General features: G+C 39.0%; 1 protein-coding gene across 1 annotated transcript in view; it reads right to left on the reverse strand.

Annotated features, from left to right (window-relative positions):
• Nucleotides 1-21,032, reverse strand: part of plxnd1 (plexin D1) — a 223,506-nt gene that overhangs the window by 23,014 nt on the left and 179,460 nt on the right. Inside the window, exons 26-31 of the mRNA XM_062969773.1 lie at nt 16,943-17,089; nt 14,551-14,707; nt 13,722-13,825; nt 12,130-12,193; nt 1,485-1,519; nt 380-484 (exon numbers count right to left, since the gene is read on the reverse strand). Coding sequence (XP_062825843.1) covers nt 380-484; nt 1,485-1,519; nt 12,130-12,193; nt 13,722-13,825; nt 14,551-14,707; nt 16,943-17,089 — 612 coding nt within the window. The remainder of the gene's footprint in view (nt 1-379; nt 485-1,484; nt 1,520-12,129; nt 12,194-13,721; nt 13,826-14,550; nt 14,708-16,942; nt 17,090-21,032) is intronic.

Genomic DNA, 21,032 nt, shown 5'->3' on the forward strand with positions numbered 1-21,032 from the left:
TTCTCTCACACCAGAAGCAACTTGTAGTTCCTCAAATCACTCCTGACACACACAAAAAACCAAACAAAAAAACAGGATTGGATCCTGGCCCATGAATGCAATTCTATGCAGAGCTCTTAGAAAAGCAAAGTGGGATTTCCATTTTAATCGGTGAATTCAACCATTTTCTGGATGTGAAACAAAATCAGCTCAAGGATGCGTCCTGAAGGACGTGATTGCTGCCAGTTTCTTTTTCCCCATCTGTTGGGAAGGCAAAATCAGAAATGTGAAGGAGGTGGCTGCTGGGATGAAGCATTTAATACTAAGATAGATGCAAAGGAGGCTGGCCTCTTTTCACTGAACTGTGTTTTATGTTAAGCGCATCTCTCACATATCCTACCTTTGTGGACAGCAATCTGGTCAGGTAGATTTCAGGAAGGACTTTTTTCCTATGACTCTGCCTATGAGATCTTTTATTTTCATTCAGCTCATCTGTGGGAAGGACCTAAACAATTACAAATTTTTTTTTTTTTAAAAAAGAGAACAAGATTATGTTATGTTAAAATGATTTGGAATAAAGGCTGCCAAAAAAAGCATCCATGTTTAAAACAACAATGGAGAAGAGGAGGGAAGAATGTTGTCCCACGCAATAAACCAGAGCATTCAGATTATGAACACTGAAACAATATTAAAAATAAATTGTACTATTTGCCAGCTGCGGCCCTTGTTTCCTCTCACTCTGCATCTCTCTCATTTTCTCTCTCAACAAGTTTTGCTAAAGATCACAATGAACTCAGCTGTCTGAAACATCACCAGACACAATTCCTTTCCTTTCTGGTAACTGACAGTCATCATAAAGGTAAAATATGTTAAAAATATATGCAGGATTATGACTAAGTAAGATAAAAAACGGAGTTCTCTCCTTTTCCTTGCCAAACATAATATGCGTTCAATTATTATCTTATTACACAAACAAAGGAGGAACCACAAGGGTCTCAATCAACCCCTTGGTAGGTCTGATCCTAGGCCAGCAAGCTGGCCAGCTGACAAAGGCATCAGTCTGCATATGCTGTACATATGGAAAGCATTCCTGGATTTGCCTTTGACAATAAACCATGTGTATGCAACATAACCTCCCTTTTGCTATATGTTGCTAAACTACGGGAGGTAAAGGTGGGAGGAGGCTTGTTTCCTAACAAACACACTTGAAAAACTTCATTGGACCAGACCTGCCTCCCACACATCACACCATTCTGTTTAATAATTCTTTCCACAGCTTTGCACAAAGCTATTGTGATTTGTGTGTATAGGTTGATGGGGCTTTTCTTAGCTTATCTGGACCATGTCATTCGCTTGCGATCTTGGTGTGTGGGTCTAGTTCCCAAAAAGACATTTTCTTCAGAGGAAATGGGAGAGAAAAGTTGAAATGACCCCCCATGGAAAATATCCCCGGCCCACCCACAGTAGGAGAGTCAATTATCCAGCCCTTGGAACAGGATACTTACCAAATGAAAGTATTTTTCAGTGTCCAAATCTTTCACTGAAAATAAAATAGAGAAAATGATGTAAAGAAAACGGTTTGCACAACAGTCTTTGCTAAGAGAGAGAATGGGTATTGCTTCTGGTGAGTATAATCAGCAAAAATAAGACATGATATACTTACAGCACTCGTAACTTAAATAACAAGAGCCAATGAAACATTAACTAACCTAGATTATATTTACATGGAGTCTGGTATTGAAATCCATGTTTATAATTTGAGAACTTGATGTAGGGTTTGGACTGAACTGGAAATGCAGAATTTGGCTTCTAATCCCACTTTCCAATTGTTAGGCTTCAAATGGATTTAGCAATATTTGGTCTTGGCTGCACTTCATCACTGAACATTTATCAACCTCTTTCAAAATTCTTTGAACCAACTTTTAGAGAGAATTTGAGTCAACTAATGGAAAAAAGATTTAATTTAAATTGATCCCCACAAACCCCTCACCTATGACTTAGTTACATAAATAGAGTGAAATAGAGTAAACTATTATATGTAAATAGAAACTTTTTACTGAAGAGTAAAATACTGCAATAGGTATTTGATTGTTTTAGCTTTCAGTCACAGTCATATATCAAGAAAATGAATTCAAATAAGAAGAACCTAACATTACCTAGCTTAGGCTGTATGAGAGATAGCTAGTTTCCATATAAAATTTAAGACCAAAAGTATATGAAGTACAGGTTGAGTATCTTGTATCCAAAATGCTAAGAATGAAGTGTGTTTTAGATGTTGTTTTTGTTTTTTGGATTTTGTATATACACTAGCTGTGCCCGACCACGCGTTGCTGTGGCTGAGTCTGGTGGTGTTGGTCAGTCTACATTAGGTTGTATTTATGCTGTGACCTCCACCTTCTTTATACGCACATTAGTAGTAGTATTTGAAGTCTGTTACCTTCTTCAATTTTTGTGTTGATGGATAATTGCTTGAGATCCCTGTTGTCTTTGGTTTGTTGTTAGTTGTAATGTCTGATTCTGCTGAGTGCGGTTTATATTTTTATTGTGGTACAATAGTCCTTTTTTTGTTTTGCCTGTGTTGGTGTTTAATATTATTGTTGTTGTTGTGGTCATGAAGGTTGGATAAGTTAGATGCTACTGTATTGTTTTTTGGAGGCCCAGTGTAGCACTGACTGGCCTCTCAGCCTCAGTGCCTGGCTGTTTCTTGCCTGTGATGGTGTTGATTCTTATTGTTGTTGTTGTTGTCATTGTTATTATTGTAATTGTTTTTTTGGAGGCCAAGTGTGAATGTAGGGATTGGGGAGGTGGATGAGTTGTGTTCTCAAATTTTGTATTTGTTATAGTCACAATGCATTGTTGTGAGTTTTGTGGGTCCGGATTGTGGTTTTGTGGTGTAGTTGTGTTGTTACAACCGGGAGAAAAGGCTTTTGTGTTGTGTTGTCAAGTTTTGTATTTCTGGGGCGTTTAGTTGTGTGCCAAGTTTTGTATTTCTGGGGCGTTTAGTTGTGTTGTTATAGTCACGATGCACTGTTGTGAGTTTTGTGGGTCCGGATTGTGGTTTTGTGGTGTGGTTGTGTTGTTACAATCGGGAGGGAATGCTTTTATGTTGTGTTGCCAAGTTTCATATTTCTGGGGCATTTAGTTGTGTTGTTATAGTCATGATGCGTTGTTGTGAGTTTTGTGGGTCCAGTGTGGTTTTGTGGTGTGGTTGTGTTGTTACAACCGGGAGGCAAGGCTTTTGCATTGTTCACCAAGTTTTGTGTTTCTAGGGCATTTAGTTGTGTTGTTATAGTCATGATGCGTTATTGTGAGTTTTGTGGGTCCGGATTGTGGTTTTGTGTTGTGGTTGTGTTCTTACAACTGGGAGGCAAGGCTTTTGCGTTGTTTTGTCAAATTTTGTATTTCTGGGGCGTTTAGTTGTGTTATAGTCACGATGCGTTGTTGTGGTTTTGTGGTGTAGTTGTGTTGTTACAACCGGGAGGCAAGGCTTTTGTGTTGTGTTGTCAAGTTTTGTATTTCTGGGGCGTTTAGTTGTGTGCCAAGTTTCGTATTTCTGGGGCGTTTAGTTGTGTTGTTATAGTCACAATGCATTGTTGTGAGTTTTGTGGGTCCGGATTGTGGTTTTGTGGTGTGGTTGTGTTGTTACAACTGGGAGGCAAGGCTTTTGCGTTGTGTTGTCAAGTTTTATATTTCTGGGGTGTTTAGTTGTGTGCCAAGTTTCGTATTTCTGGGGCATTTAGTTGTGTTGTTATAGTCACAATGCGTTGTTGTGAGTTTTGTGGGTCCGGATTGTGGTTTTGTGGTGTGGTTGTGTTGTTACAACCTGGAGGGAAGGCTTTTGCGTTGTGTTGTCAAATTTTGTATTTCTGGGGCGTTTAGTTGTGTTATAGTCACGATGCGTTGTTGTGAGTTTTGTGGGTCCGGATTGTGATTTTGTGGTGTGGTTGTGTTGTTACAACCGGGAGGCAAGGCTTTTGTGTTGTGTTGCCAAGTTTTGTATTTCTGGGGCGTTTAGTTGTGTTGTTATCGCATGATGCGTTGTTGTGAGTTTTGTGGGTCCAGATTGTGGTTTTGTGGTGTGGTTGTTTTGTTGTAACCTGGAGGCAAGCCTTTTGCATTGTGTTGCCAAATTTCGTATTTCTGGGATGTTTAGTTTTGTTGTTATAGTCACTGCGCAAACAACTTTATCATTTTATATATATAGATGTATATGAGGTATGTTGGAGCTAGGACCCAAGTCTAGATTATGTTTCATATACACCTTGTACATATAGACTGTAGGCAACTTAATACACATTGTTTGTAATATTTTTGTTCATAAAACAAAGTCTGTGTATATTGAACCCTCAAAAAGTAATAGTCACTCAGCTGCATATGGGGCAAATTCAGGTTTAGGATTTCCAGATAAGAGACGAGAAAATTATATTGCATTTAAACCAGTGATTTTTGTGGTTGTGGACTCAATTGAGGATATGATGAAAAATATGGATGTCCTTCACAGGAAAATGTGCATAAAGACAGTTTTTAAAGTAACAGGAAGCAAAGTGAAGAATATCATCTCGTTTTGGGGAACATTGTTTACGGACTGCTAAAACATGGTGAACAGGTCCCTGATTTACAAAACATACACACAATGTATGTTTATTTTAAAGGAAAAAGTGGAATAATCAGGTGGAAAAGATTTAAAAAATTACTCATTACCTTGCACCAGATATAGTGAAATTACACAGTAACATCTGCTAAACTAAAACACTTAAAGCTGATGCTAAAAGTTTCCTAATTGAGTAGGAGAGGGTCCCATCTTCCTCCAGTTTTACCAGGTACCATCACCTAATACTGTTTTGAAGTTTCAGTAATTTTGTGGGAAGTCACTGAAAGTTTTAACTTGCCCCTTTTCCACCTCTGACTCCACAGAGTCTTCCCGTTTCAACAGAAAATAGGAATCCAATACATAATTATATATATACACACACACACAATGAAGGCACATGGAAAAAAGAGTGGAACGGAGGCAATATTTTAAAGAAAGCTTTGACTCTAAGCATGCAAGCTTACATTAGCAACATATATGATGTACATGAAGGTTCCTTCCTTCAGGTGTTACTTATGAGTATAATGGGTTCTTGGTATCTGCAGGAGTTTGATTCCAAGATCTATGGATGTGCAAGTCCCGTTATATACAATGGCATAGTAAAATGGTGATTAAAGTGATAAATCTAAGGCTTGCTTTTTGGATTTTGTGTAAGTGTGTGCAGGGATATTTTCTAGCTTTGGATGAAGGAATGTGTGGAAACAGAATGCATGGATAATTGTGGAAAAAGGGCGGCAGCAGCTAGGGGCGGCAGGCTCCCTGAGGTAGCATTGGTGCTTTCTCCTCTCCATTAAATGCCCCTTGACTTATCAATGGGCAGGGCCGTATCCAGAAAAAAATTTCGGGAGGGGTTTTGAAAATTTTGGGGGGTGGGGGGTGGGGTGGGGTGTGTGAACCCCTGACCCACCCGCCCCCCTGGGTTCAGACCTGTCAATATCTGCTTGAGATGGTGCCTGGAGGGACTCTTAATGTTTTACGTCTCATAGACTTAGCATGGGGATTTGGTTAACCAGTTAAAATTCATGAGTAAACCAGGTTTTTTTTTTTAACCTGAAAAATTTCGGGAGGGGGGGGTTGAACTTGTGAGGTCAACTTGTATGTGAGCATATACAGTAATTCGCACATATTCCTGTTGGTGTAATGAATGGGAGAATTTGTCTATGAATGCATGAGTGGGAGATAGCAGGACATAGGCATTACCATTTTGGACTTAGAACCAAGCTCATGTGATATGAAATACAGTTGACCTCTTGCTCAGTCTACAGCCAAGAATCCTAAGAATCCTAAGTGATGGACAAGTAGGAAGCACCTCTCCTACTTCTACATCGATATCAAAATCTCTCTAGTGCCTTTCTGTTGACATGTTTGATGAGCTTCATCACCTAAGAGTTTGGAAGCGTTCACACCTCTCACAGGCAAGTAATCCCATTGGGTTGTTGTCCTTCATGGTTTCTGCTGATTCTATGTAATGCTGATGTCAATCAATGTGACCAAACACTAATGTTATCAACCCTTTATTGTTATCAACACTCAGTTGTGTTGTTCATGATAATGGCAAGGCCCATGATCACATCTGTATTTCAATAAATGTTTACTTGAGAATAGGTGTCGCTGAATTGAACAGGGCCAATTTCTACATGCAGAAAGGTATTTCTAAAACAAACGAAAGTAGGAAACAAATATGCTGCTTTTCCCTGCCTGTCACATAGTTAGTTTTGAGACTTTTGTTTTCAGAGAAAAGCACAGACAAACAGTAGCTTCCTGTTTGCGAGTGACCTTTGAGTATTTCCTTATCAGGTCTGAACCATTTTGCCAGCTCCTGCCTCAAAGTGCCACAGTGACTGCTAAAAATTTGATAGTCTTCTTGTCGACCACTTATCTGGCTAAAAGCCATTCTGCCTGATGTGTGAAGTGGGTGGCGATTGGCAGCTGGCATGTCACAATAAGAAAAGACAGCCATTAAAGTACAAAGGTCAACAAACAAGTCTATTTTGCCACAGTGTGGGGGATGACCTCATAACATGTAGTCTGGTGACCAAAGTTATCTTATATTTATGGATGTCTCCAGGCTGGGGGCCCCTTAGAGCTCTGCCAAAATACTATTGCTGTTCTTTGGCACCCCTTTCCCCCCTTCACAGATTGCTGGCTGCCATTCAGAGAATGTCATGCAGCATAGTGAACAGGGCACTAAGTGTCTCTGCTCTGCCTTTCTGTCTCTTTGTCTGGCCATCAATCCTCCTCGTTCTCTGGAAGACGTTGAAGGCTTTTAGATGAATGGTAGGATTCAGCAACATAAATTACTGTAGCTTAATCATCGTAACTGTCACAGAGATGTGAGTCTTGCTAAATCCTAGTTACAACAAAGTAATGTCACGAGGAGCTGATTACATCAAAGCTGTAGAAATTTCTCACGGCATCGTGAGTGCTTTCACCTTGGATGGAAAGACAAAAAAATCTTTACAAATGAGGCTTAAATTGCTTTCGAGTTTATCTTATGATAGGCATATGAATGTTTAATCATTATTAATCCAGAATGAGAAGTGGGAGGGAGCCTTCTGGCAGTATAACATTTACAAATGTAACAGAGGAACAACTACTGTAAGCCTTACAGGCAAAGATACCTGATGAGTGCTATTTAGCTTATTTGTTTCAACTAACATTGAAAATAGTTTTGAGTTCCATTTTGAGACAAAGGCAGGATTTAAAACCAACCAAAATAATAAATACATTATTTAGGGCATGGATGAGGAAATGTGGAGCCCTCCTGTGACATTCCACTGTTGTATATGACCAAAACTTTCCGTTCCCATTGGATAAATCCAATAATCATTGGCACGTGGAGGCACTTCTTCCCCATCCTAGTTTAAAGACTAAAACGTTTATTGTGGCACAAGCATTTCTAAGAAGAAGCTAGGTAAAGGTAAAGGTTTTCCCTGACATTAAGTCTAGTTGTGTCTGATTCTGGGGGTTGGTGCTCATCTCAATTTCTAAGCTAAAGATCCGGTGTTGTCCATAGACGCCTCCAAGGTCATGTGGCTGGCATGACTGCATGGAGCGCCATTACCTTCCTGCCGGAGTGGTACCTATTGATCTACTCACATTTGCATGTTCTCAAACTGCTAGGTTGACAGAAGCTGGGGCTAACAGCAGGAGCTCACTCTGCTCCCCAGATTTGAACCACTGACCTTTTGGTCAAGAAAAATCCAAAAATACTTAAAAATCCAAAAAATGCATTCTGTGAGGGCCAAGGTAGACTTTCAGACCAGAGCTTGACAAATCCTTCATGGCACAGAGTACACAACTCCAATTTCACACTTCATAGTGAATGAACTTTTTGCCCATCTTGGGAACCCAACTAGCAAAGGCCCATCCTAGTCCTTAGTTTCAAATTTTCCCAGAGGGAAAACACCTGGCAATATTAATTGACAAAAATAATTTGAAATTATCTTTTGGCTTTACTAGAAAACTGAAAAAAAAATTTAAGTCCACAAAAACAAAATTTAGAATATAAAACAAGAGTATTTGAACCAGAAGGAGCAGAGATAAAAAATATATTTGGACAGTCCTCATCTGGCACCTTTTCCAGCCAGGATGGATACAGATTTACCCATCCAAAAGACCTGTCCATATCATTACACCGAATTAGATGGAATTCATTCATCAAATTCAGATAAACAGATGGTTCAGTCATCTCTTCGCCAATCCTAACCTGAATACGAAGTCCAAGGCAGAGTAAATGTGTGCAATTTTGCCAGTTAAATGTTTTAGAAACATACGTCAGCTGACAAGAGTCAATTTACATTATTCTGGGGTCTAAAATGTACTAGCCCCCTTTCATCGTTCTAAATAGGTCTGTAGGTTGGCACTGCATTGATGTTGTGGTATCATTATCACAGAACAGAGCTTAAAACGGATTCTGATACAGGTTCAGAGACTTTGTCCTGACATTTCCTCTTCAATCATTCTACCCAAGCACTTAATCATACTTGGCTCCCTAGCATTCTCCTTGATGTGAGAATGCATTTATATGGTGTGAAAATAATTTTGGGATGGGGAAAAGAGAAGAAAAGAAATCAGGTCACCAACAGGATTTCCCAGCTTAGGCTCCAGGGTACCAACAGGCAGGCACACACATTGCCTACTGCTTTGGAGCAAACTACCCTTTGAAATAGGACTGTCCAAAGCAGAACTACCTGCTTCATCCAGAGGGCATTAAAACTTGTTGAGGTTAAAAAGGAATTAAAGATAACAGAAGAGACTGATTATTTGGCACGATATCTATCACGACTATAGTAATGACAAATAGGGCACTGTTCTGAGATCTGTGTAGGGTGGTGTCACCATGGTATTTTTCACACACTGCCTATATTTTGAGCCAGAGTTGCTCATAACCCTGGCTTTAGTTGTTTTGCAGTACCAATGGCAGTAGGAGAATAAACAGACCAGGATTTAAGAGGATTATTATTGTGTGGTAAGTACTGTTGGATTAAGGTTTAGCCTCACATTTCCAGCCAGCCTTGAAGCTCAATGGGTAAATATTGGTCATATCCTATTGATCAGTCTAATCTACTTCAGAGGTTTGTTGTGAGAATAAAAATGAGGAGCCATGCATGCTGTCTTGAGCTCCTTTAAGAAAAGGTGGAATATAAACACATTGAAGAAAATTGCCATCTGATGTGAGGATAAGTTGGTGGCCAGCACACTCTCTCTTTTTAATGGTTATGCACTGGACATGCATCATTAACAACTATGTCAGGGGCTTTCTTAAAGAGATACTCTGATTTTCAGTAAGATTAGCATGGAGGGAGGGGAGATTTAACTTTCTCATTCACAGCCATAATATTCTCTGCTCTTATTAATCTTAAGAGAAAGTTATGGCTAATAACAAGTCTGCCTGTGAGTCTGCAGGTTTTTTTTTAGGATTGTTACTGGAGAGGAAAATTCCCTCCCCATAAGTTGGAGTTTCAAGTAAGATCGTATCCTGCCTCTTTCCCATAGACCCAGAGCAGCATAATGATTTGAATGTTGGAACATGAATTGAGATGCCTTTCCGGTTACCTTGGGCAAGTCTTAGGCCCCATCTACACTGCCATATAATGTAGTTAAACTATATTATGAAACGGCATTATATGGCAGTGTAGATATGGCCTAACCCTCAGAGAAAGGCAAAGGCACCCCACCCCCAAATAAATGTTAACAATCCTATGATAGGCTCATTTTAGGATTGGCATAAATCAGAAATAGCTTGAGGCAACAATATTAACAGCCTCACCTCATGCACTTTATATAGATAGATAGATAGATAGATAGATAGATAGATATGTATTTTTGTGTATGTAGGTTTTCTGAAATGATATATTCAACAACAACAACAACAACAAATGGTTACTGTGAGTTTTTTGGGCTATATGGCCATGTTCTAGTAGCATTTTCTTCTGATGTTTCACCTGTGGAATGTCCAGGGTGGGAGAAAGAACCCTTGTCTGTTTAAAGCAACTGTAAATATTGCAATTAGCAAGCTTGAATAGCATGAGTAGCCATGAAGCTGCAAAGTCAATCAGGCCTCTGTTGCCTGGTGGCATCCTCTGTTTGGGAGATGTTAACTGGCACTTGATTGTTTGCTGTCTGGAGTTCCCCTGTTTCTGAGTGGTGTTCTTTATTTACTGTCTTGATTTTAGTGTTTTGTTTCACTGCCAACAAAACCTCTGAAGATCGCAGCCACAGATGCAGGTAAAACACCAGGGCAGAATATGACTGGAAGATGGTCATACAGTCCAAAAAACTCACAGCAACCCAGTGATTCCAGCTATGAAAGCTTTTGACAATACAAAAACAACAAAATTTTGTGTACGTGTTTTTGCTGTTACTACAGAGAATTGTATTTTCTTCCACCCTCTGCAACAGTCAAATCCCCCCCACAGGGCCTATAGTTTAGCTGAATGGCTATTCTACATATGAGTGAGAGTGGGGGAAGATTGGAAATCTTAGGTAGATATCTGCAGGAGATGTCATCACCCCACATCTAGACATGGGGGATAACCAGACACTTCTCTGATTCTGGTCCCTCCGCCTTTCCACTTGCCACAGAATGACCACTCAGGGTTGCTATTACAGAAGAACTGTGAGTTCATGGGTAAGGAGCAGCCATAGCTGCATTCTGCCTGGGTAATATAGTATCTCAGCCATAAACTGCAATGACACTTTAATATCACCTCTAATTTGACCCTCAGAATGTTATGCTTGGCAAACCTCAGCGCACACTTCCATGCCTAACACGATTTCAAAAGGTGGTGGTCGTAGTGCGACAATAACTATGCTATGCTCAAAGGCAAAACTACGTGTGATACTATGTTTAATGTTATCAAACAAGCTAGAAACCTTCAAAGCTCCGCCCCCTCCATGGTTTTGTTGAAGGTGACAAGGCAGCAAGAAAATGAAACGCAGTATCTCAAACAGAGAGAATTATTCCAAAGGGAAAATGCAAAGAAAGACAAGACAAAACAACAAAAACAGCTCAGCAAGCTTTTTCTCAGAAAGCAAAATGAAAATGTTCCAGTGGTTGAAAAATACGTGAATTAGATGGAGAATTAAATAAGGGAGAAAGTGTAGAGATGTACAACATTAAAGATTATGTAAAAAAAGAGAGAGCAAGTGAATATGTTAATTTCTTATAATACCTCATATTAGAATCTGGTACTATTCCCTCAAATGGAATGGTGGGAGATTCAGGACAAATAAAAGGAAATATTTCATCACAAAATGAAAATTTAAACTGCGAAATTTGCTTCCACAGGATGTAATGGTATCCTTTAAAATGGGAAGGGATAAATTTGGGGAGGATTCGTTGTGCTTGTGTTTTACTTTAGGGCTTTAGTCAATGGTTGGCTATTGTGTGAAGCCAGTATGCCTTTAGGTTCTTAGTTTGTCTCAAATTCCTCCCCTGCCCCCCTCCCCAAGTACAAATTTGGATACTGAAAAACAAATGAGAAGACTGACATCAAGGAAGAAAGTTAACTTTTTCCTCTCATGCTGTCTGTTTGGTAAAATCACTGGGCCAGATGCCTTTTGTCCAGAGGCAAATACAGCCTCCATAGCTATGTTTTGTAAAGCCAAATAAATCAAAAATATTTGCTGAGCTGCCGAACTTGCTGACCAAAAGGTCAGCAGTTCAAATCCGGGGAGCAGAGTGAGCCCCCGCTGTTAACCTCAGCTACTGCCAACCTAGCAGTTCAAAAACATGCAAATGTGAGTAGATCCTGCTCCGGCGGGAATGTAATGGCACTTCATGCAGGTATGCCAGCCACATGATCTTGGAGGTGTCTACAGACAACGTCGACTCTTCGGCTTAGAAATGGAGATGAGCACCAACCCCCAGAGTTGGACACAACTAGACTTAATGTCAGGGGAAAACCTTTACCTTTGCTATACACATCTAAGAGTTGCATGATGTTTAGTCTTCTGGTAGTAGTACTTGATTGTCCTGATTTCATTCTTTGGGGGGGGGGGGGTATCCCCAAAGCCCACATACTATTAAGGTTGGAGAAATAATAGTAACTTACCTCTACTTAATGTGGTATCTTTATTATCAGTTAAACTCATAGCTAGGGAGGCACCATCAGGAATCTGTGGGCGGAGGAATGCAAAATAAATAGTCCATCAGAGACAGTTTATTAGGCTGTGATTCCTATGTAAAACAATGACAAGTTTATTTATAGAAGGTAAACACCAGTAAGTACCGAAGGGATTAAGCAACTAGATTTGGTCTTGTGGAACTTTCTTGTGGAACTTACTGTTGTGGATTATATAAAAGAAGTTATTAAATCCATATAGACCAATTTCAGAGCTCCATAACTGGAGGAGAGGTGTTGCACAAAAGATTATTTTGCCCTAGGAAAGGGCAACAATTTTTACAAATGTTCTAGTTAAAAGTTTTGTACTGATTCTCTTTATAGCTACAGTCTTGAGTTCCATATTTTAAAATGCTGTGAATGTGTGCTACTTTGTTACACTCACTATACACATAAATAATTTATCAAATTCTACACTTCACTGTGTTATGATCCCACCTTAAGATTTCCCTTTTTAAAAACATGCTGTATCAATTTTGTCAGGATCTGTATGCATACACAGAAGTAGCAATTTTCTATTATGATGGGAAACACATGAAGATTAGGGGAGACAAACAATTAGTGAAGGCAAAATACAAAACAAATAAAATGTGACAAGAAACATAGACAACATGCATCCTTAAGTCTGCAATCCCACACCAATGTGCTAGGGAGTAAGCTCTTTGAAGACCACGAGATTTACTTATGGGTAAGTATACATAGGACTGTTAGAGTGATTTCACATGTATACTGTTCTGTAGGGAAATGCTGGTCGAACACATCACATCAGGAATGATAAAATTTGCATGAATTTCCCAAGAAAGACCCATGAACAGGAGAGGGGAGAAATCTAATATTCTGTTTGCAGATTTTTCCTGAAAGATACGTATAAATTTTTCATTATGACAAAAATATTTTGCATAGATTTCTTGATGTGGGTTATTCTAAAAGATAGCTGTGGCTGCAGCCAGCCTTATGACTGGCTGGCCATAATGGTCAAAACACGAACCTTGCTTGATACAACCGGCATGAAGTTCTTTCCTGAAGCTCCAGCATCAAATACAACAATAATAAACCTGTCATGGAATTACTGAGAGCACATGAAATTACTTCAAATACAGACTTAAATTAACCTACTGTCACTTCAAATAAATTTGATTCCTTAAAAAAAGAAATGTAAAAAAAGGACCATTTGTGGGCAAACTAGGTTCCCATAAGAGACCAATGGGAACTCTGACATCACTGTCAACAAGAAAGAGGAATGGTATGATTTTAATTAGGATGGATAGCGGCCACTGGGAAAAGAGTTTTTTTCCCTAGCAATGACTTGTTTTGCATGAAGAGCTTTTAATTAGTCTCGATGTGTTGCAATATTAACGAGTTTCTCGCCAGGGCAGATGTCTATTCCCCGGAAGGTCTTGTGGAGTTATGGCAACCTTCCTGCTTGCTTTTGCTAATCCTGCTTAGAAGGCAAATCGTGGTGCGTCCCCAAGGAATGGCAGGCCCAAAGGAAGGGAAGTTCTAGGAGCATTCACTCTTTTTACCTTATAATGTGCTAACGTGTTCAGTTTCTTCCTTCCATCTTCCATCACTGAAGTGTCATCGAGGTCCCGAAGGATGTAGCTGTCAGTGCTTGTGGCAAACCATTCTAAATAAAGAAAATGGAGCAAATAGAAACCTTGCCCGAACACAGCATGTGCCAGCAAGAACGCAAATGGTTTCTCTTATTTTGATGCCACGTTTGACAAGGGACACAGGTGTTTTCAGTGTCAAGTGCTCCTGAAGGGGCTTTCTTGTGCCACAGGACTCAGATGCGGGATCCTTTGGGCACCTCATTGCGGAAAGTCTTTCAAGGTGGTGGCAAGTAGGTAAAAATGAAATGACTGCATCATATTCTGGTATAACAAATCTTTAACACCATGCATCCTAATTCAAACACTGGTCGCAAACATCTGCAGTGTTATAAACACAAGACATCCGGGTGCAGAGTAAAAGCAACAGTATATCTGGTTCTCCAGTATGTGGTTTTATTTTTAAATAAAAAGCGATTCTGCTTAACTAACATCTTATGTTGAACACATTTAGGTGGAAGTATGGTCAACTAATTTCAAATGTATGTTCTGGATCACAACTTGAGAGCTGTAAACAGCTAACAAGTATTTTTTTACAAGCATGTCATGCCATCTGCTTATATGCATCTCTTTCTGATTTTAACTTGGGCACTTTCCCCAAGTGAGAAATTAAAATTTCCTCTAGCCTTCTAGCAAGTGTAAAATACTGAGTGCAAATGTTTCATGTTTGAATATTATGCTTCTGTACGATGAGTATTTGTTTCCTAAAACTAAGGACTGAATAGGGAAACAGAATATTTACCTAGATCAACGTCTTCTACCCTTGGCCATTGGGAATATGGAATATTCTTGCAAAAGGCTTCAAGTATCTTCTCTTTAACTTGGCTGAGAGTGTCTGTATCCATGACACGAACACTCAAGGAGTCCATTCCACAGCCTTGGAAAGACACATTAAGATTCTGTGGAGAAAGATGATTGCTTAGAGTGTAGGATGCATGGATTGCAAGACATAAAAGCCTGTGAGCTATGGGTTGGAAAGAAAATCTTGGCACATCATATACACTGCACTAAGGAGGAAATTTCTATAGCCAGTGAGAAGTGCTGATTTACAGCCCTGTACATGGGAAGCAGCTATTTTATTCAAAGAGCTACGAAAACAGATAGCACTTTAAGCCCCTCTTGAAATGTCCTGTCTATGACCCTAAGGCCTGAAACACGGGAGCAATTGAAGCAGGGGACAGGGAAAATAATTACAGTTAGTCCTCCACATTGGCTGTATTTTGGGGTACAGTACTCCTGCAAAAGTGAAAAGATACATATAAAAATGCTATTTTATTACCCTTGAAAACACTTATTTATGAATCTCTAGCAGCATGACTCTGTGATTAACTAGGGATTTCTAAAGAAATGTTATCTCTAGGATTCTCGAGGTTCTCCAATACGACTTCACGGTCAAGTTCCTAGAGACAACAATGTACTCAAATCCATTAACAATTAAATCTGCAAATGTGAGTATTGTACCTTAACTCAAAAAACGAACTTGGGGAGTCAGCTAGTCAGAGTCACCATTTCTCCACCCAGACATTCAAAAAGGTGTTTCATCAATTTCAGAGAAAGGAATTCATTTTTTTTAAAAAAAAAATTAAGGTACAGTACTTACATTGACCCATAGATAATTCCACCTAGTCTTTGGGAGCAGATCTTGTAACTAAAATTTCTATACATATACAAGAGCATATACAGTATTCATTGCACCATAACGGTCGAATTGTAACACTTCGGTGATCAGAATACGCTTCATGAATTACTTGTGGCAGAACTGAATGTGTAAAGTGATGACAAATTTTGCAATGAAAGCATGTTATCCTCTCTGCATGGTAAATAAAGTTTTACCATCACCTGGGAATGGTGCATTCACTTCTGTTTCAGTTACATGTAAACAAGTCAGCAGCACTTTCCCAGTTTGTTGTTATGGAGTTATCTTTCTGCAAAGAGTAAGTTAATACTCAGGGCCCTGCTGCTAACCTCTTTAGCTATGCATCGTGAATTATAGATCAGTTAGGAATGGGAAACTGCAGTAAAGCAGGGAAGAACGCAGTGCCAAAAATCTGTTCGCATTTACACCATCACAGCTCCTCAGTGACCCCACTGATTCTGGGAGAACTGCTCCAGATTTATGCTATGTAATCAAATGCAGAATTTAGTTTGAATCTCGCAAAGGTCTGTCTATTGCATTTTCTGTCAGGTTGAAGTTAACATATTCCTCCAGACTCTATAATTTTAGCGTGAGATAGTCCCACAAGAACTATTTTATAGCATCATTTTTCAGCACAATTCCTGTAACACCCTGTATAAAAGCTTTCACACCATAGATTCAGCTTTACAAGCAGCAACCTATCTCAGTGGCAAAAAGTCACTATTTTGCCAGAAACTGTAAAGATGAGACATTCCTTAAAAAAGAAAACAAAAGAATCATACTAGCACATTGTTATACAGCATCCAATGCTGGTATATTTATTTTTTCAGGATATCGTGAACCTTAGCCAATCAGACAGAATTCTCTAGACTTGATATATTCTGAGCTGTGCTCTTCTTAGTGGCCAGATGTTTTAAAATGAGCTATCTATACACACACACAATTTGGTTTAAAATTTTATATATAACGTAAGCACTTTTATTGCTGTTTTGAGAATATAGATATGTACAGTCAGATGGTGTGTACAAATTCTTGTGTATCTTGATTTGTAATTGTCATTGTGTCAATATTATTGCCACTTATTAGTAATGTTCCAATGGCTTTGTTCTATTTTCGGGAGCAACCTTAATGACTTTGAAAAGTCTTGCTTAATGCATTAATTCCAGTAAAATTCAATTATTCAGGAAAAATGTTGATCTTTCTGACAAGAAGTACATATGGACATTTATCCAAGGTTCCATCTCTGGTATTCTTGCTTATGGTCACTATGTCATGCATTCTGCCCATGAAGGAAATGAATATCCTTAATTGTGGTGGCTCAGAACCCAGATGAAGTCTCCACCCTACTTCCAGAGCTAACAAAGTGCCAGATGAAAATCTAGAAAGAGATCATCCATCAAAGGTTCATCTATTATTAAAGCGGCTACTAATTACCCAGGTTTTAAATATAGCCACGGAAATAATAAGCTCTTTTTATTGAATTGCAGAAACACCTTACCCTTGGCTTTGCTTCAATGTTCTCTCTCAAAAGCCATTCTTCATTCAGTGTGTACCTGGCTTTTCCTGTGATGGCATCTATCGATCCTTTATTGATCTGTTGCTTGATGGCACAGAGCAGGAGGAAGAAGGGTTCCCCAACGGTTTCCTGCAAGGTGAAAGAACAGGATACATTTAACTGATCAGGAACCAGTGAAGGCACAAAACTGTCCATAAGTCAACACGATCCATTTCATTCTCATGAATATAAAAAGCAAAGTTCTTTTGAAATCCTGATGAGGTAAAGAAGTTTTCAAGCAAACAAAAACAGTTGTTCATTCTTCTATAGTATAGAATATTCTATACCAGTGTTTCTCAAACTCTGCTTCTCCAGGTGCTTTGGACTTCAGCTCCCAGAAAGCCCAGTCAGGTTACCAGCTGTTAGGGATTGTGGGAGCTGAAGTCCAAAACACCTGGAGGACCAGAGTTTGAGAAACACCACTCTATAGTATAGGTCAGTGATTGGTCCTTCAAGTGGAATTTGGCTCCTACAATCCCTAACAGCCAGTAAGCTTGCTGGGATTTCTGGGAGTTGAAGTCCAAAACACCTAGAGGGCTAAATGTTGAGAATCACTGGTATAGATAATATACAATCATGAAATATGATCATGCAACCCAGTGATGGCTGGTGGTTTTTAGGTTGGCAGGCTAAAGAATCTATTCTAGGTTTTCATCTGAACTTTAAACAAACTATTCAGGTGTTCAATCAATTTGGGGATAAATCTCAGAACCTTGGAAAGCACATTTAAAATCCAGAACCAATGGCCACCAGTTGCCACTGATAGAAACTACATATATCCATTCAGAGCAGATGCAGAGATGGAAGAAGTAATACAATGTACGTGCACTGGGCAAACATGAAATTATCCAGGTCAAACAAACTGTTTCACAATAGAAGCTGAAGTTACAGTATCAAAAATACCTATAAATGGTCAGGATTTTGGCAGCCTTAGATGCTGGTTGATATCCTGAGAAAATGTAACATATTTAAATCCCAAAGCTTTCCAGATATTTCATGTTGGTGACACACTTTTTAGACATGCATCATTTCACGACACAGTCATTCAGTTTTACTAGCAAACTAGATGTTAAATCAACCCCATATAAGAGATACAGACACATACGTGTGGTAAGTTGTAATAACAAATGCATGGGGATACAACATATCTCATGGAAACTTTTCATTTATATATATTTAAAAATACACAATTTATTGCTAATTTCACATAGACTCAGAGGTTTCTCCTTACACTTGCATGACATAACTACACATTACAGCCGACACACTAATGCAGTGGTTTTCAACCTGTGTGTCCCTAGATGTTTTGGCCTTCTATTGCCAGAACTCCTTACAGCTGGTAAACTGACTGGGATTTCTGGGAGTTGTAGGCCAAAGCAACTGGGGACCCACGGGTTGAGAATCACTGCAGTAATGTGTCACAACACTGAGTCTGGAAAGCTTTGATACTGGGGGGAAAGGAAGCAATTTCAATTTGTTGAGCTGAAACCTCCATAGATTTTAATTCCTTATTAATTTTATATGATTGTACTTCAATAATGGACAACTATAACTTTACACATCTTCTCAAACACTTTTAAAAAGATCTACTTTCAAATAACAGCAAGCTAACCACGATGTAATGTAAGTCCAGAAATAATTTCTATACCAACTTCTTTAATGTTCCTCAACACCTTTTTCAAAGTAAAACACACGTATCTCACTTTAGCTTTTTGTAATTTAATTTTTATTTCTACTTATGCATGCACGTATAAGCCCACTTCTGAATCTCTTAACTGCTCAGAGCAAGAGAAATATAATTACTGTGAAAATGTTTCAGAAATTCAAGTGGTCAGCATCTGTTCATTCTGATTTCTTCGCTTGATTAATGCTAGAATTATTAAAGCTTTTCACTACTGCAACACCTAGTTTAATGCCAGCTTTGACTTTCTAGAACTTAAAATGCTACTGTCTGGCTATAGACGGATATGTGCCATCTGTTCTGTAGTGTCAGGATCTAATTTGCCATCAATAACATTTCTTATATTAACAACAATTAATAAAAATTTGTTTCCTTCTTTGAATGTTTAGTCAAAACCTTGTGAGCTACATCCAATTTATAAGGTCTGTGAAGCTCACCCATTTACAATGACAGCATTTGATTGCTTTCATTTTTCTGCACAATCCCACAGCAGTCACTTAAGAAGCTAAAATGCCATGAACAAAAGAGAAAATGTTTTTAAGAGTTTTAAAAGGTAGGGGAGACCCATTCTTGATCAAGCAAAACAGTATATTTTGAATGTTAGCAGTAGGCTTAAGTTATCTGATGTGGAGGACCAGCAGGGACTAGCTCCATATTGATGCCCATTGACTTTTTGTTAGAAATGCTCTAGGGACTGGAAGGAGGTTCACCAGTCTGTGGACCATTTCTTTGAGGAATTTCAGCTTAAAGCATAACATAAAGATGTGTTGCCTCTGGATGTTACTTATCTAGAGGGAAAAGAAGTACAGTTGACAACCCACATGCATGGATTCTGCCATCATGGATTCAACCAACCATGGCTTGAAAATAACCAAATATCAAACATTTATTTTACTATGTTGATATGTAGGCATACTCTGCTGTAGTGCCCCACCACTTCACTGACCTTCAGGATCTCTCTAGCACTTATTGAAGTTTGCTATTTTATATAAGAGAAACTGTATCCCATTGTATAGAATGGGGCTTGAGCATCAATGGATTTTGATATCTGGACAGGGTGGGGATCCTGGAACTAAACCCAGAGGATACCAAGAGCCCACTGTATAATATGAGTGTTCTTGCAACCCAGCTTTTATGAAATTTTATGAGATAAAAATGTTGCTGCTTCTGATTTTTGCAGAGCAAATCTATATATGCTTGCATAGAAATAAGAATGCTTCCATTGCTGAATCTTTCATCGTGCAATCATCCTGCCCCATTCAGGGAGTTTTATAGGGGTGGGAACTGGGTCTAGACAACATTGTAAAACCCATTGTTCCTTCCATATTTTCTCTCTCCACAAGAACATATGTTGAGAAAAAAGAGTTCAGTTATAGAATATTCTTGATTGATAGCACCAGGAGCTCTCCTTGCGGAGGCATGCTAAATTTCACTATACGAAATAGAATTACCTCCCTTAGTAAGTATGAATGCAACTTTAGCCTTGGCTCTGTAGGTCAGGGGTCCCCAAACTAAGGCCTACGGGCCGGATGTGGCCCTCCAAGGTCATTTACCTGGCCCCCGCCCTCAGTTTTAGACTTAGGCTCACTCAGAGTCTGAAATGACTTGAAGGCACACAACAACAACAATCCTAATTAACTTGACTATCTCATTGGCCAGAAGCAGGCCCACACTTCCCATTGAAATCCTGATAGCTTTATGTTGGTTAAAATTGTTTTTATTTTTAAATATTGTATTTTTCTTTCATTGTTGTTGTTGGTTTTTTTTTTTTTTGCACTACAAATAAGACTTGTGCAGTGTGCATAGGAATTTGTTCATTTTTTTTTCCAAATTGTAATTTGGCCCCTCAACAGTCTGAAGGATTGTGGACCGGCCCTCTGCTTAAAAAGTTTGAGGACTCCTGCTGTAGGTTGTGAGCATTTGTTGAAAAGTTAGATCTTACTCTAAAATGCTACTCGCACCTAGAGAATGACTGTACAGTATTTTAAATTCAGATTAAGATCTTTGCAAACATCAAGGTCATTAGAATGGTCTGGATTTAGATTGAAATTTTGATCCATCCGATCCATTCTCCAATGCATCAAAACATGACTGAGTCTCCTCTGCAAAATGTGGCAGCGAGAGAGAGATAAATTACACTTGAATCATAAAGCTGCTTTGAAAGCCAGTAAAAGTCTTCTGCGAGAACACCACACAGACAGATCTGGTATTTACTGCCCTTGAATAACTAACATTGTATATGATTAAGCAGAGTAGGTGACAAGTTTTTCCCCCCCTCCGTGTCCAGCCTGCCACAGCAAGAAAGGGCTAAATGGGCACTTCAGCTGTACAGAGTTAATGCTGCAGACTTTA

The sequence above is a fragment of the Anolis carolinensis genome, chromosome 2 (assembly GCF_035594765.1).
Source record: "Anolis carolinensis isolate JA03-04 chromosome 2, rAnoCar3.1.pri, whole genome shotgun sequence".
Taxonomy (NCBI): Eukaryota; Metazoa; Chordata; class Lepidosauria; order Squamata; family Dactyloidae; genus Anolis; species Anolis carolinensis.